Source organism: Saimiri boliviensis, chromosome 10 (assembly GCF_048565385.1).
Source record: "Saimiri boliviensis isolate mSaiBol1 chromosome 10, mSaiBol1.pri, whole genome shotgun sequence".
NCBI lineage: Eukaryota > Metazoa > Chordata > Mammalia > Primates > Cebidae > Saimiri > Saimiri boliviensis.
The window spans coordinates 118,713,736-118,727,946 of record NC_133458.1 but is presented as its reverse complement, the minus strand read 5'-3'; the positions used below and the strand labels follow the sequence as shown (position 1 = coordinate 118,727,946).

General features: G+C 39.2%; 1 protein-coding gene across 7 annotated transcripts in view; it reads right to left on the bottom strand.

Annotated features, from left to right (window-relative positions):
- ELMO1 (engulfment and cell motility 1) overlaps positions 1 to 14,211 on the bottom strand; it is a 573,930-nt gene that overhangs the window by 268,559 nt on the left and 291,160 nt on the right. For all 7 annotated transcript variants that reach the window (XR_012512236.1, XM_003930745.4, XM_010341311.3 and 4 more), the window contains one exon: positions 82 to 186. Coding sequence is in view for 6 of the 7 variants with exons in the window: in XM_003930745.4 (XP_003930794.1) it covers positions 82 to 186 (105 nt within the window). In the remaining variant the exon portion in view is untranslated. The remainder of the gene's footprint in view (positions 1 to 81; positions 187 to 14,211) is intronic.

Sequence of the window (14,211 nt, the reverse complement as noted above, 5' to 3'; positions counted from 1 at the left end):
GGTAATCACCCCATATTTGTGAATCTGAAATTAACACTGACTAGGAAACACATAATATCTGAAAAGGGCCTTCATACTTACCCGGATGTAGGCATCTTGGTGGTGCTTGGCAAAGTACAGCATGTTGTCCAGAGCCAACATTCCGGGTGGAGTCTGCGTGAAGTCCATGGCAGGGTTGACATGATTCTGTGAGTAAAACAAAATGCATGACATGGTGAATTCTTCAGCAGATTTTATCAACCACCAGAGATCTTATTTCCCTCTTGAAAAATGAAGTACTACAAGACAAGCTCCAAATAATCAAACATGATGACATTTTCTCTCTCCACGTAGACCTACTGAGGTGGATTGCAGGGTCTTCTTTCTAGAGCTCCTCAGAACAGCAAAACCAGATTTTATACCTGGGATTAGGAAACTCAGCTGAAGATCCAAATATAGGACATGTGAGGAAAAGAAAATGATGTAGGGGGAATGCTGGGAAGATGGCCGCCTAAGAACAGCTCAGGACTTCAGCTCCCAGTGAAAGTGCAGAGGGTGAGTGGACGCCGCATTTCCAGACGAATTCTTATTGCCCACAGACCAGGAGATACCCAGGCAGAGGGGTCGCCAGCCTCGCAGTACCAGCCGGTGCGGCTGTTTTGGCCCCCGCGGGGCTGATTCCGCCCGCCCGGCTGCTGTGACCACTCCCTGTTGCTGCGGTTCTCCGTACAAAAGCCACTGGTCTGGGAGCCCTCTTAGCTGGCGAGCAGAGCCCTGAGACGGCAGAGCTGCCCATTCATCTGAAATAGCCAGTCAGGCCAGGAGATTCCTAGGCAAAAAATCCGCCAGGAGCCTGCGCCGCGGTTCAAGCCGACTCCGTGAGTCGCAGCACGGGAGATCCCGGCGCCTTTTCAACAAGCGACCGGAACGCAGGGTCATTCAACTTAAAAGAAAAGACTCTGAGTCAGGGAGCCAGGTGATCAGGCTCGGTTGGTCCCACCCCTCCACCCCCAACAACAACCAAAACAAAAACAGTAATTGAAAACCCTCTGGGTTGAGCCCTTCAAACCAAGCACAGCTGAACCGGGACGGTCCGGCTCCGTGGGGGAGGGGCTTCCGCCATTACTGAGACTCTCCACCGCTACGGAGGCAGGCTGCCGTTGCCGAGGCAACCCGCCGTTGCCGAGGCAACCTGCCACAACAGAGAGAGTCCACCATAACAGAGGCGGGGCCACCATTGCCCAGACAGTTCTAACTACGCCCATATAAAAAGGACTACAGGGAAGAGCTCAGGGCAGCTGGGCGGAGCCCACAGCAGCTCAGCAAAGCCCCTGCGGGCAGGCAGAGGCTAGGCCTGCTGCTAGCTGGGCGGGTCCGACCTGAAAGAAAAATCAAAAACGGCAGTGGTGCAACGGAAACTCATAAAGCTCCAACTCCCCGGGACAGAGACAGACAACAGGTGGATAAACCCACAAAAATGGGAAGAAACCAGCGTAAAAAGGATGAAAACTCCCGAAACCAGAACACCTCTCCTCCTAAAAGTGATCACAACTCCTCACCAGCAAGGGAACCAGACCGGATGGAGAAGGAGGGTGATGAAATGACAGAATCAGACTTCAGAAGGTGGGTAGTAAGAAACTACAATGAGCTAAAAGAACATGTTCTAACCCATCGCAAAGAAAATAGGAACCTTGAAAAAAGATTGGACGAACTGCTGACGAGAATGGACAGCATAGAGAGGAGTATAAGTGAATTGATGGAGCTGAAAAACGCAACACGAGAACTTCGTGAAGCATGCACAAGCTTCAACAGCCGAATTGACCAAGCAGAAGAAAGGATATCAGAGGTCGAAGATCAACTCAATGAAATAAAAAGAGAAGGCAAGAACAGAGAAAAAAGCTCAAAAAGGAATGAACAAAATCTTCAAGAAATGTGGGACTATGTGAAAAGACCTAATCTACGTCTGATAGGTGTACCTGAACGTGATGAAGAGAATGAATCCAAGCTGGAAAATACTCTTCAGGATATTATCCAGGAAAACTTCCCTAACCTAGCAAGGCAGACCAATATTCAAATCCAGGAAATACAGAGAACACCACAAAGATATTCCTCAAGAAGAGCAACCCCAAGGCACATAATCGTCAGATTCACCAGGGTTGAAATGAAAGAGAAAATGCTAAGGGCAGCCAGAGAGAAAGGTCGGGTTACCCACAAAGGGAAGCCCATTAGACTCACAGCAGATCTCTCAGCAGAAACCCTACAAGCCAGAAGAGATTGGGGGCCAATATTCAACATCCTTAAAGAAAAGAACTTTCAACCCAGAATCTCCTATCCAGCCAAACTAAGCTTCATAAGTGAAGGAAAAATAAAATCCTTTGTGAACAAGCAAGCACTCAGAGATTTCATCACCACCAAACCTGCTCTACAAGAACTCCTGAAAGAGGCTCTACACATATAAAGGAACAACCAGTACCAGCCACTCCAAAAACACACCAAATGGTAAAAAAGCATCAATACAATCAAGAATCTGCATCAACTAACCAACAAAACAGCCAGGTAGCATCAAAATGACAGCATCAAATTCACACATAACAATACTATCCCTAAATGTCAATGGACTAAATGCCCCAATCAAAAGACACAGACTGGCAAATTGGATAAAAAGCCAAAACCCATCAGTGTGCTGTATCCAGGAAACCCATCTTACATGCAAGGATACACAAAGACTCAAAATAAAGGGATGGAGGAAGACCTACCAAGCAAATGGAGAGCAAAAAAAGGCAGGAGTTGCAATTCTCATCTCTGATAAAATAGACTTTAAAGCAACAAAGATCAAAAGAGACAAAGAAGGACATTACATAATGGTAAAAGGATCACTGCAACAAGAAGAGCTAACGATCCTAAATATATACGCACCCAATACAGGAGCACCCAGATATATAAGGCAAGTTCTTAATGACTTACAAAGAGACTTAGACTCCCACACAATAATAGTGGGAGACTTTAACACCCCATTGTCAATATTAGACAGATCAACCAGACAGAAAATCAACAAGGATATCCAGGACCTGAATACAGACCTGGAACAAGCAAACCTAATAGACATTTACAGAACTCTCCACCCCAAATCCACAGAATATACATTGTTCTCAGCACCACATCACACCTACTCTAAAATTGACCACATAATTGGCAATAAATCACTCCTCAGCAAATGCAAAAGAACAGAAATCATAACAAACAGTCTCTCAGACCACAGTGCAAACAAGTTAGAACTCAGAATGCAGAAACTAACTCAGAACCGCACAGCTTCATGGAAACTGAACAACTTGCTCTTGAATGTTGACTGGATAAACAATGAAATGAAGTCAGAAATAAAGATGTTCTTCGAAACCAATGAGAATGAAGACACAACATACCAGAATCTCTGGGACACATTTAAAGCAGTCTCTAGAGGAAAATATATAGCAATGAGTGCCCACATGAGAAGAAAGGAGAGATCTAAAATTGACACCCTATCATCAAAATTGAAAGAGCTAGAGGAGCAAGATCAAAAAAACTCAAAACCTAGCAGAAGACAGGAAATAACTAAGATCAGAGCAGAACTGAAGGAAATAGAGACACAAAAAACTCTTCAAAAAATCAATAAATCCAGCAGCTGGTTTTTTGAAAAGATCAACAAAATAGACAGACCACTAGCCAGATTAATAAAAAAGAAAAGAGAGAATAACCAAATTGATGCAATAAAAAACGATAAAGGGGATATCACCACAGATTCCACAGAAATCCAAACCATCATCAGAGATTATTACAAACAACTCTATGCACATAAACTAGTAAACCTGGAAGAAATGGATAAATTCCTGGACACCTGCAACCTCCCAAGCCTAAACCTGGAAGAAGCTGAAACCCTGAATAGACCAATAACATGGTCTGAAGTCGAGGCAGCAATAAAGAGCATACCACCCAAAAAAAGCCCAGGTCCAGATGGGTTCACAGCTGAATTCTACCAGACATACAAGGAGGAGCTGATACCATTCCTTCTGAAACTATTCCAGACAATCCAAAAAGAGGGAATCCTTCCCAAATCATTTTACGAGACAAACATCATCCGGATACCAAAACCCAGCAGAGACTCAACAAGAAAAGAAAATTTCAGGCCAATATCCATGATGAACATAGATGCAAAAATCTTCAATAAAATACTGGCAAACCGATTGCAACAGCATATCAAAAAGCTCATCCACCATGATCAAGTAGGATTCATCCCGGGGATGCAAGGCTGGTTCAACGTACGCAAGTCCATAAACGTAATTCACCACATAAACAGAACCAAAGACAAAAACCACATGATTATCTCGATTGATGCAGAGAAGGCTTTTGACAAAATTCAACAACCCTTTATGCTAAAAACCCTCAATAAACTAGGTATTGACGGAACGTATCTCAAAACAATAAAAGCTATTTACGACAAACCAACAGCCAATATCATACTGAATGGGCAAAAACTGGAAGCATTCCCTTTGAAATCTGGCACTGGACAAGGATGCCCTCTCTCACCACTCCTATTCAATATAGTACTGGAAGTTCTAGCCAGAGCAATCAGGCAAGAAAAAGAAATAAAGGGTATCCAAATTGGAAAGGAGGAAATCAAATTGTCTCTATTTGCAGATGACATGATTGTATATCTGGAAGACCCCATCATCTCAGTCCAAAATCTCCTGAAACTGATAAACAACTTCAGCAAAGTCTCAGGATACAAAATCAACGTGCAAAAATCACAAGCATTCCTATACACCAGTAATAGACTTCAAGAGAGCCAAATCAAGAACGAACTGCCATTCACAATTGCTACAAAGAGAATAAAGTACCTAGGAATACAACTAACAAGGAACGTAAAGGACCTCTTCAAGGAGAACTACAAGCCATTGCTCAACGAAATAAGAGAGGATACAAACAGATGGAGAAATATTCCATGTTCATGGTTAGGAAGAATCAACATCATGAAAATGGCCATACTGCCCAAAGTAATTTACAGATTCAATGGTATTCCCATCAAGCTACCAATGACCTTCTTCACAGAACTGGAAAAAAACACCTTAAACTTCATATGGAACCAAAAGAGAGCCCGCATAGCCAAGTCAATTCTAAGCAAAAAGAACAAAGCAGGAGGCATCACACTACCGGACTTCAAACTATACTACAAGACTACAGTAATCAAAACAGCATGGTACTGGTACCAAAACAGAGATATAGACCAATGGAACAGAACAGAGGCCTCAGAGGAAATACAACATACCCACAACCATCTGATCTTCGACAAACCTGACAAAAACAAGCAATGGGGAAAGGACTCCCTGTTTAATAAATGGTGTTGGGAAAACTGGCTAGCCATGTGCAGAAAGCAGAAACAGGACCCCTTCCTGACACCTTACACCAAAATGAACTCCAGATGGATTAAAGACTTAAGCATCAGACCTAATACCATAAAAACCTTAGAAGAAAATCTAGGGAAAACCATTCAGGACATAGGTGTAGGCAAGGACTTCATGACCAAAACGCCAAAAGCAATGGCAACAAAAGCCAAGATAGACAAATGGGACCTAATCAAACTCCACAGCTTCTGCACGGCAAAAGAAACAGTCAGTAGAGTGAATCAGCAACCAACAGAATGGGAAAAAATTTTTGCAGCCTACCCATCTGACAAGGGGCTGATATCCAGAATTTACAAAGAACTAAAGCAGATCTACAAGAAAAAAACAAACAAGCCCATTCAAAAATGGGCGAAGGATATGAACAGATACTTTACAAAAGAAGACATACAGGAGGCCAACGAACATATGAAAAAATGCTCATCATCACTGGTCATCAGAGAAATGCAAATCAAAACCACACTGAGATACCATCTCACACCAGTTAGAATGGCGATCATTAAAAAATCTGGAAACAACAGATGCTGGAGAGGATGTGGAGAAATAGGAACACTTTTACACTGTTGGTGGGAATGTAAATTAATTGAACCATTGTGGAAGACAGTGTGGCGATTCCTCAAGGACCTAAAAATAGAAATCCCATTTGACCCAGCAATCCCATTACTGGCTATATATCCAAAGGATTATAAATCATTCTACTACAAGGACACGTGCACACGAATGTTCATTGCAGCACTGTTTACAATAGCAAAGACCTGGAACCAACCCAAATGCCCAATGATGACAGACTGGATAGGGAAAATGTGGTACATATACACCATGGAATATTATGCAGCCATCAAAAACGATGAGTTCACGTCCTTTGTAGGGACATGGATGAACCTGGAAACCATCATTCTCAGCAAACTGACACAAGAGCAGAAAATCAAACACCGTATATTCTCGCTCATAGGCGGGTATTGAACAATGAGAACACATGGACACAGGGAGGGGAGCACTACACGCTGGGGTCTGTTGGGGGGAAATAGGGGAGGGGCGGGGAGTGGGGAGGTGGGAAGAGATAGCATGGGGAGAAATGACAGATACAGGTGAGGGGACGGAAGGCAGCAAAGCACACTGCCATGTGTGTACCTATGCAACAATCTTGCATGTTCATCTCATGTACCCCAAAACCTAAAATGCAATAAAAAAAATAAATATTTAAAAAAATTAAAAAAAAAAAAAAGATTTGAAAGCATAAAAAAATAAATAAATAAAATTCCTTGATGGCAGGAACAGGCCTGATTCATCAGGTCCTCAATAAGTATTTGTTAAATGAATAAATGAGCAAATGAACAAGAAAAAAAAAAAAAAAAAAAGAAAGAAAAAAAAAAAAGAAAATGATGCAAAAAGTATTTCTGGTGGCTGCACTAAAATGAAACCAACAGCATTTGGGTAGAAAGAGCTGGGATAAAAGCACACCTCTGGTATTTAATTGGGAAGCTGACTGCAAGGAAACCATGACCTACCTACACCTTGACTCTGCATCCTCATGTGGGAGGTTAAATACAGCCATATGCATTGATGGCTTTGTGAACTGTCCAGAATTACACAATCCACAGACCTCTGAGCACCGATACCAGATAAAGTTCAGATATCCACAGGGTTCTGGCATCTACCTCCTCTCAGGAAGTCTGAGAATCTTCTTGTTTGGTCTTTAGGGTTGCCACACACAGCACACAGAACCCCAAAGGTGAAATAACAGTTACAGATATACAGAACTCAAACAACTCAGCAACATGAAAAACAATCCAATTTAAAAGTGGGGAAAGGACATGGATAGATATTTTTCAAAGGAAGACATACAAATGGCCAACAAGCATATGGAAGAATGCTCAACATCAGTAATCATCAGATAAATGCAAATTAAAACTACAATGAGATACCATCTCACACCAGTCAGAATGGTTATTAGTAAAAAGACAAAGAATAACAGATAGCAAGAAAGGGGAAAAAAAGAGAATGCTTATACACTGTTGGAGGGAATGTAAATTAGTACAATATCTATGGAAAACACTATGGAAATTTCTCAAGCACTAAAAATAGAACTACTATTCAATCCAGCAATGCCATTACTAGGTATCTACCCAAAGGAAAAGAAATCATTATACCAAAAAGTCACTTGCACTCTTATGTTTATTGCAGTACTATTTACAATAGCAAAGATATAGAATCTACCTATGTGTCCACCAATGGATGACTGGATAAAGAAAATGTTGTACATATACATAATGGAGTATTATTCAGTCATAAAAAGAATAAAATCATGTCTTTTGTAGCAACATGGATGGAACTGAAAGCCATTATTTTCAGTGAAATAACTCAGAAACAGAAAGTCAAATGTCACATATTTTTGCATCAAAGTGGGAGCTAAATAATGTGCATACATGGGCATAGAGTGTGGAATGAGAGACAACGCAGACTCAGAAGCCTGGGAGTTGGTGGGATGACAAGAAATTGCTTAATGGGCACAATGCACTAAGTAGGTGATGGATACACGAAAAGCCCTGACCTCACCACTGTGCAGTATATCCATGCAACAAAATTACACTTGTACCCCATAAATCTGCCCAAATAAAACCTATTTACAAATATGCCTAAGAGGAGAAGGCCTGGCTGATCTGAACTCTCCATATACTTGAGATCACCCAGCAAAAACACCACAAGACTCTTACTGATATTAGCAATCTACTCTTCACCATTAATCACTGAAAACAATGACCAAGAACTATCCTGAAAATTCAGATCTGTCAATTTTTCCAAGATGGCAGATAGAAGGCAGGACTAGTTGTGGCTCCTGCTTGAAAGGATACAGCAGCATGTGGAGACTTATGTCATGAACTTCTGTTCCAAGAACTACCACAGGAACATATCAGGATATCCGAGATAATCTACAGACCCATTGAAGGAAATATTTCACCACTGCAGGCTACCTGGGATGCAACCAGCACACTAAACAAAAACACAACCAAGGACCCTCAGAGAGTCCACTTCACACCCCCACAAACTCCCACCAAAGCAGATGCTGGTATCCATGGCTGCAAGACCTGAGACAGATCACATCACAGGACTCTGCAGACACTCGTCAGTGCCAGCATGGAGCTGGATAGTTCTGCTGGGTGGCTAGACCCAGAAGAGCAAAAACAATCACTACAGTTTGGCTCATAGGTAGCCACATTCCTAGGAGAAGGCAGAGAATACCACATCAAGGGAGCACCTCGTAAGACAAAAGAATCTGAACAGCAGCCTTGAGTCCCAGATTTTTCCCCTGATGTAGTCTACCCCAATGAGAGGGAACCAGAAAAACAATTCTGGTAATATGACAAAACAAAGTTCTTTAACACCCCAAAAGATCATACCAGCGCACCAGCAACAGATCCATATGCCTGAGAGGGGAAGGCCTGGCTGATCTGAACTCTCCATATACTTGAGATCACCCAGCGAAATTCACCAACCAAGTTTCTCTGCCTTCAAGAGACTCACCTAACCCATAAGGACTCATATAAACTTAAGGTAAAGGGGAAGAAAATGATATTCCATGCAAATGGACACTAGGAGTAGATATTCTTCTGTAAGACAAAACAAACTTTAAATAAAATAAATTCAAGATAAAATATCTGAATTGCCAGAATAAGAATTCAGAAGGTAGATTATTCTTCTATCAGACAAAACAAACTTTAAATAAATTCAAGATGAAATATCTGAATTGCCAGAATAAGAATTCAGAAGGTAGATTATTAAGTTACTAAAGAGAAAGGTGAAGTCTAATTTAAAAAAATAAAAGACAGTACACAGGATATGAAAGAAAAATTCTTCAGTGAAATGGGTAGCATAAATAAAAAACAATCACAACTTCTGGCAACCACGGACACACTTAGAGAAATGCAAAATTCACTGGAAAGTAACAGCAATAGAATTGAAAGAGCAGAAGAAAGAACCTCAATGCTCAAAGACAAGGTTTCTGAATTAACCCAATCTGTCAAAGACAAAGAAAAAAGAATTTTAAAAATGAACAAAGCCTCCTAGAAGTATGGGACTATGTTAAACATCCAAACATAAGAATAATTGGTGTTCCTAAGGAAAAAGAGAAATCTAAAAGTTTGGAAAACACATTTGAGGGAGTAATTGAGGAAAACTTCCCTGGCCTTGCTAAAAATCTAGACATCCAAATACAAGAAACTCAAAGAACACCTGGGAAATTCATCACAAAACATCATAGCCTCGGCATATGGTCAACAGGTTATCTAAAGTCAAGACAAAAGAAAATCTAAAGAGCTGTGAGGCAAAAGCATCAGGTAACCTATAAAGGAAAACCTATCAGATTAACAGCAGATTTCTCAGCAGAAAACCTACAGCCTAGAAGGGATTGGGGTCCTATTTTTAGCCTACTTCAACAAAACAATTATCAGCCAAGAATTTTATATCCAGTAAAACTAAGCTTCATAAGTGAAGGAAAGATACAGTCTTTTCCAAACAAACAAATGCTGAGAGGATTCACCACTACCAAATCAGCATGACAAGAACTGCTAAAGGGAGCTCTACATCTTGAAATAAATCCTCGAAAAACACCAAAATAGAACCTTCTTAAAGCACGAATCTCTCAGGACCTTAAACATAAATCTCACAATGCATACATATTGTATATGTAACAATAACACAATGAAGAAAACCAAAATATTCAGGCAACAATAACACAATGAATAGAATAGAACCTCACATTAATACTAACATTGAATGTAAATGGCCTCAATGCTTCACTTAAAAGATATAGAATGGCAGAATGGATAAGAATTCACCAACCAAGTTTCTGCTGCCTTCAAGAGACTCACCTAACACATAAGAACTCACATAAATTTAAGGTAAAGGGGTAGAAAAAGATATTCTATGCAAATGAACACCAAAAGCAAATAGGAGTATCTATTCTTCTATCAGAGAAAACAAACTTTAAATCAGTAGCTGTTAAAAAAGACAAAGAGGGACATTATATAATGCTAAAAGGACTAGTCTAACAGGAAAATATCACAATACTAACACCGGATCTCCCCAATTTATAAAATAATTACTGCTAGACCTAAGAAATAAGATAGACAGCAACACAGTAATAGTGGGGGACTTTAATACTCCACTGACACCACCAGAAAGGTCATCAAGACAGAAAGTCAACAAAGAAGCAATGGACTTAACACTATACCCTACAACAAATGGACTTAACAGATATTTACAGAACATTTTACCCAACAACGGCAGAATATACATTCATCAGCACATGGAACATTCTTTGAGACAGATCATATGATAGGCCACAAATAGGCAACAAAACAAATCTCACTAAATTTAAGAAAACTGAAAGTATATCAAGTACTCTTTCAGACTAAAGTGGAATGAAATTGGAAATCAGCTCCAACAGGAACCCACAAAACCATGCTAATACATGGAAATTAAATTATCTGCTCCTGAATGATCACTGGGTCAACAATGAAATCAAGATGGAAATTAAAAAATTATTTGAAATGAACTATAATAGTAGCATAACCTGTCAAAATCTCTGGGATACAGCAAAAACGGTGCTAAAAGGAAAGTTCTAGGATTCAATGCCTACATCAAAAGTCTGAAAAAGCACAAATAGACAATCTAAGTTCACACTTCATGGACCTGGAGAAATGAGAACAATCTAAACCCAAACCCAGCAGAAGAAAAGAAATAATGAAGATCAGAGCAGAACTAAATGAAATTGAAACAAACAACAACAACAATAACAACAAAATACAAAAGATAAATGAAACAAAAAGCTGGGTTTTTTTTAAAAGAATTCAAATAATTCTTTGAAAAGCTGGTTCTTTGAAAAGTATTCCAGGCTACTATAAACACCTTTATGCATATAAACTAGAAAACCTAGAAGAGATGGATAAATTCCTGGAAATGGGCAACCCTTCTAGATTAAATCAGGCAGATAAATAATCTCTGAACATACCAATAACAGGCAATGACATTGAAATGGTAATAAAGAAAATTTCCAACAAGAAAAAGTCCAGGACCAGACAGATTCACAGCTGAATTCTAACAGGCATTCAAAGAAGAATTGGTACCAATCTATTGACGCTATTCCAAAAGACAAAGAGAGAATCCTCCCTTATTCATTCTATGAAGCCAGTATCACATTAATACCAAAAAAACAGGGGAAGACATTATAAAAAATGAAAACTACACAACAATATTCCTGATGAACACTGATGCAAAAATCCTCAATAAAATACTAGCAAACCAAATCCAACAGCATATCAAAAAGATAATCCACCATGATCAAGTGAGTTTCATACCAGGGATGATGGGATGGTTTAACATACGTAAGTCAACAAATGTGATACACTACATAAACAGAATGAAAAACAAAAATCATATGATCATTTCAATAGATGCAGAAAAAAACGTTTAACAGAACCCATCGCTTTATGATTAAAACCCTCAGCAAAATCTGCATAGCAGGAATATACCTTAAGGTAATAAAAGCCACTTATGACAAATTTACAATCAACATTATACCAAATGGGGAAAAGATGAAAGCATTTTCCCTGAGAAGTAGAACAAGACAAGGATGCGCACTTTCACCACTATTCAGCATAGTGCTGGATGCCCTAGCCAGACCAGAGAAAGAAATAATGGGCATCCAATCAGTAAAGAGGAAGTCAAACTGTCACTGTTTGCTGATGATATGATTGTATACCAACAAAACCCTAAAGACTCATCCAAAAAGCTCCTAGAATGGGTAAATCAATTCAGTAAAGCTTCAAGATACAAAATTAATGTACACAAATTGGTCGCTGTGCTATATAGCAACAGTGACCAAGCTGAGAATCAAATCACTCAACCTCTTTCACAATAGAGGCAAAAAAAAAAACTTAAAAATATACCTAATCAAGGAGGGGAAAGAATTCTACAAGGAAAAACGCAAAACATTGCTGAAAGAAATCATAGACAACACAAACAAATGGAAACACATCCTATGCTGATGGATGGGCAGAATAAATACTATGAAAATCACCATACTGCCAAAAACAACCTATAAATTCAATGCAATTCCCATCAAAATAACACCATTGCTCTCACAGAACTAGAAAAAATAATCCTAAAATTCATATGGAAGCAAAAAAGAGCCCACATAGCCAAAACAAGACTAAGCAAAAAGAACAAATCTGGAGGTATCACATTAACTGACTTCCAGTTATACTATAAGGTGACAGTCACCAAAACAGCATGGTACTGGTATGAAAATAGGCACATAGACCAATGGAACAGAATAGAGAACCCAGAAATAAACCCAAATTCTTACAGCTAACTGATCTTTGACAAAGCAAACAAAAAAATAAAGTGGGAAAAGGACACTGTATTCAATAAACGGTGCTGGGATAATTGGCAAGCCCATGTAGAAGAATAAAACTGGATCCTCAACTCTCAACTTACACAAAAATCAACTCAAGATGGATCAAATACTTAAATCTAAGATCTGAAACCATAAAGATTCTCAAAGATGACACTGGAAAACCCCTCTAGACATTGGCTTAGGCAAAGACTTCATGACAAAGAACTCAAAAGCAAAGGCAACAAAAACATAGATAAATAGATGGGGCTTAATTAAACTAAAAAGTTTCTGCACAGAAAAAGAAATAATCAGAAAAGGTAACAGACAACCTACAGAGTGGGAGAAAATCTTCACAATGTATACATCTGACAAAGGTAAAAGTATTCAGAATCAACAAAGAGCTCAAACAAATTCGCAAGAAAATAACTAACAATCCCACCAAAAATTAGGCTAAGGATATTAATATACAATTCTGAGAACATATACAAATGGACAACAAGCATATGAAAAAGTGCTCAACATCACTAAGGATCAGGAAAATGCAAATCAAAACCACAATGCGATACCACCTCACTCTCATAAGAATGGCTATAATGAAGAAATAAAAAAATAATAGATGCTGGCATAGATATAGTGAAAAGGGAACACTTTTACACTATTGGTGGAAGGTAAACTAGTACAACCACTATGGAAAACGGTGTGGAGTTTCCTTAAAGAACTGAAAGTAGATCCACTGTTTGATCCAGCAATGCCACTACTAGGTATCTACCCAGAGGAAAAGAAGTCATTGTATGAAAAAGATAATTGCACATGCATGTATACAGCAGTACAATTTGCAATGGCAAAAACATGGAACCAGCCCAAATGCACATCAATCAATGAGTGGATAAAGAAAATGTGATATATACAAACACACACACACACACACACACACACACCATGAAATATTACTCAGCCATAAAAAGAAATGAAATAATGGCATTCAGAGCAATCTGGATAGAACTGGAGACTAAGTAAAGTAATCTAAGTGAAGTAACTCAGGAATGGAAAACCAAACATCATATGTTTTCACTTATGTGGAAGCTAAGGCAGAAGAATGACACACTGGACTCTGGGGACTTGAGAGAAAGAATGGGGATTGGTAAGGGATAAAAGACTACACATTGGGTACGGTGTATACTGCTCGGGTGATAGGTACATCAAAATCTCAGAAATAACCACTAAAGAATTTATCCATGTAACCAAACACCATCTCTTTTCCAAAAACCTAATAAAAAGAAAAAAAAACCAAAAAAGTAAAAATTCAGATCTAAATGGTGATTTATTTTAGGGAAGACAAGTTTTGTGTGTGTGTTTTTTTTTTTTTTCAGGTTAAACAGATGAAAAAGAAAAAGGTATGAAAGA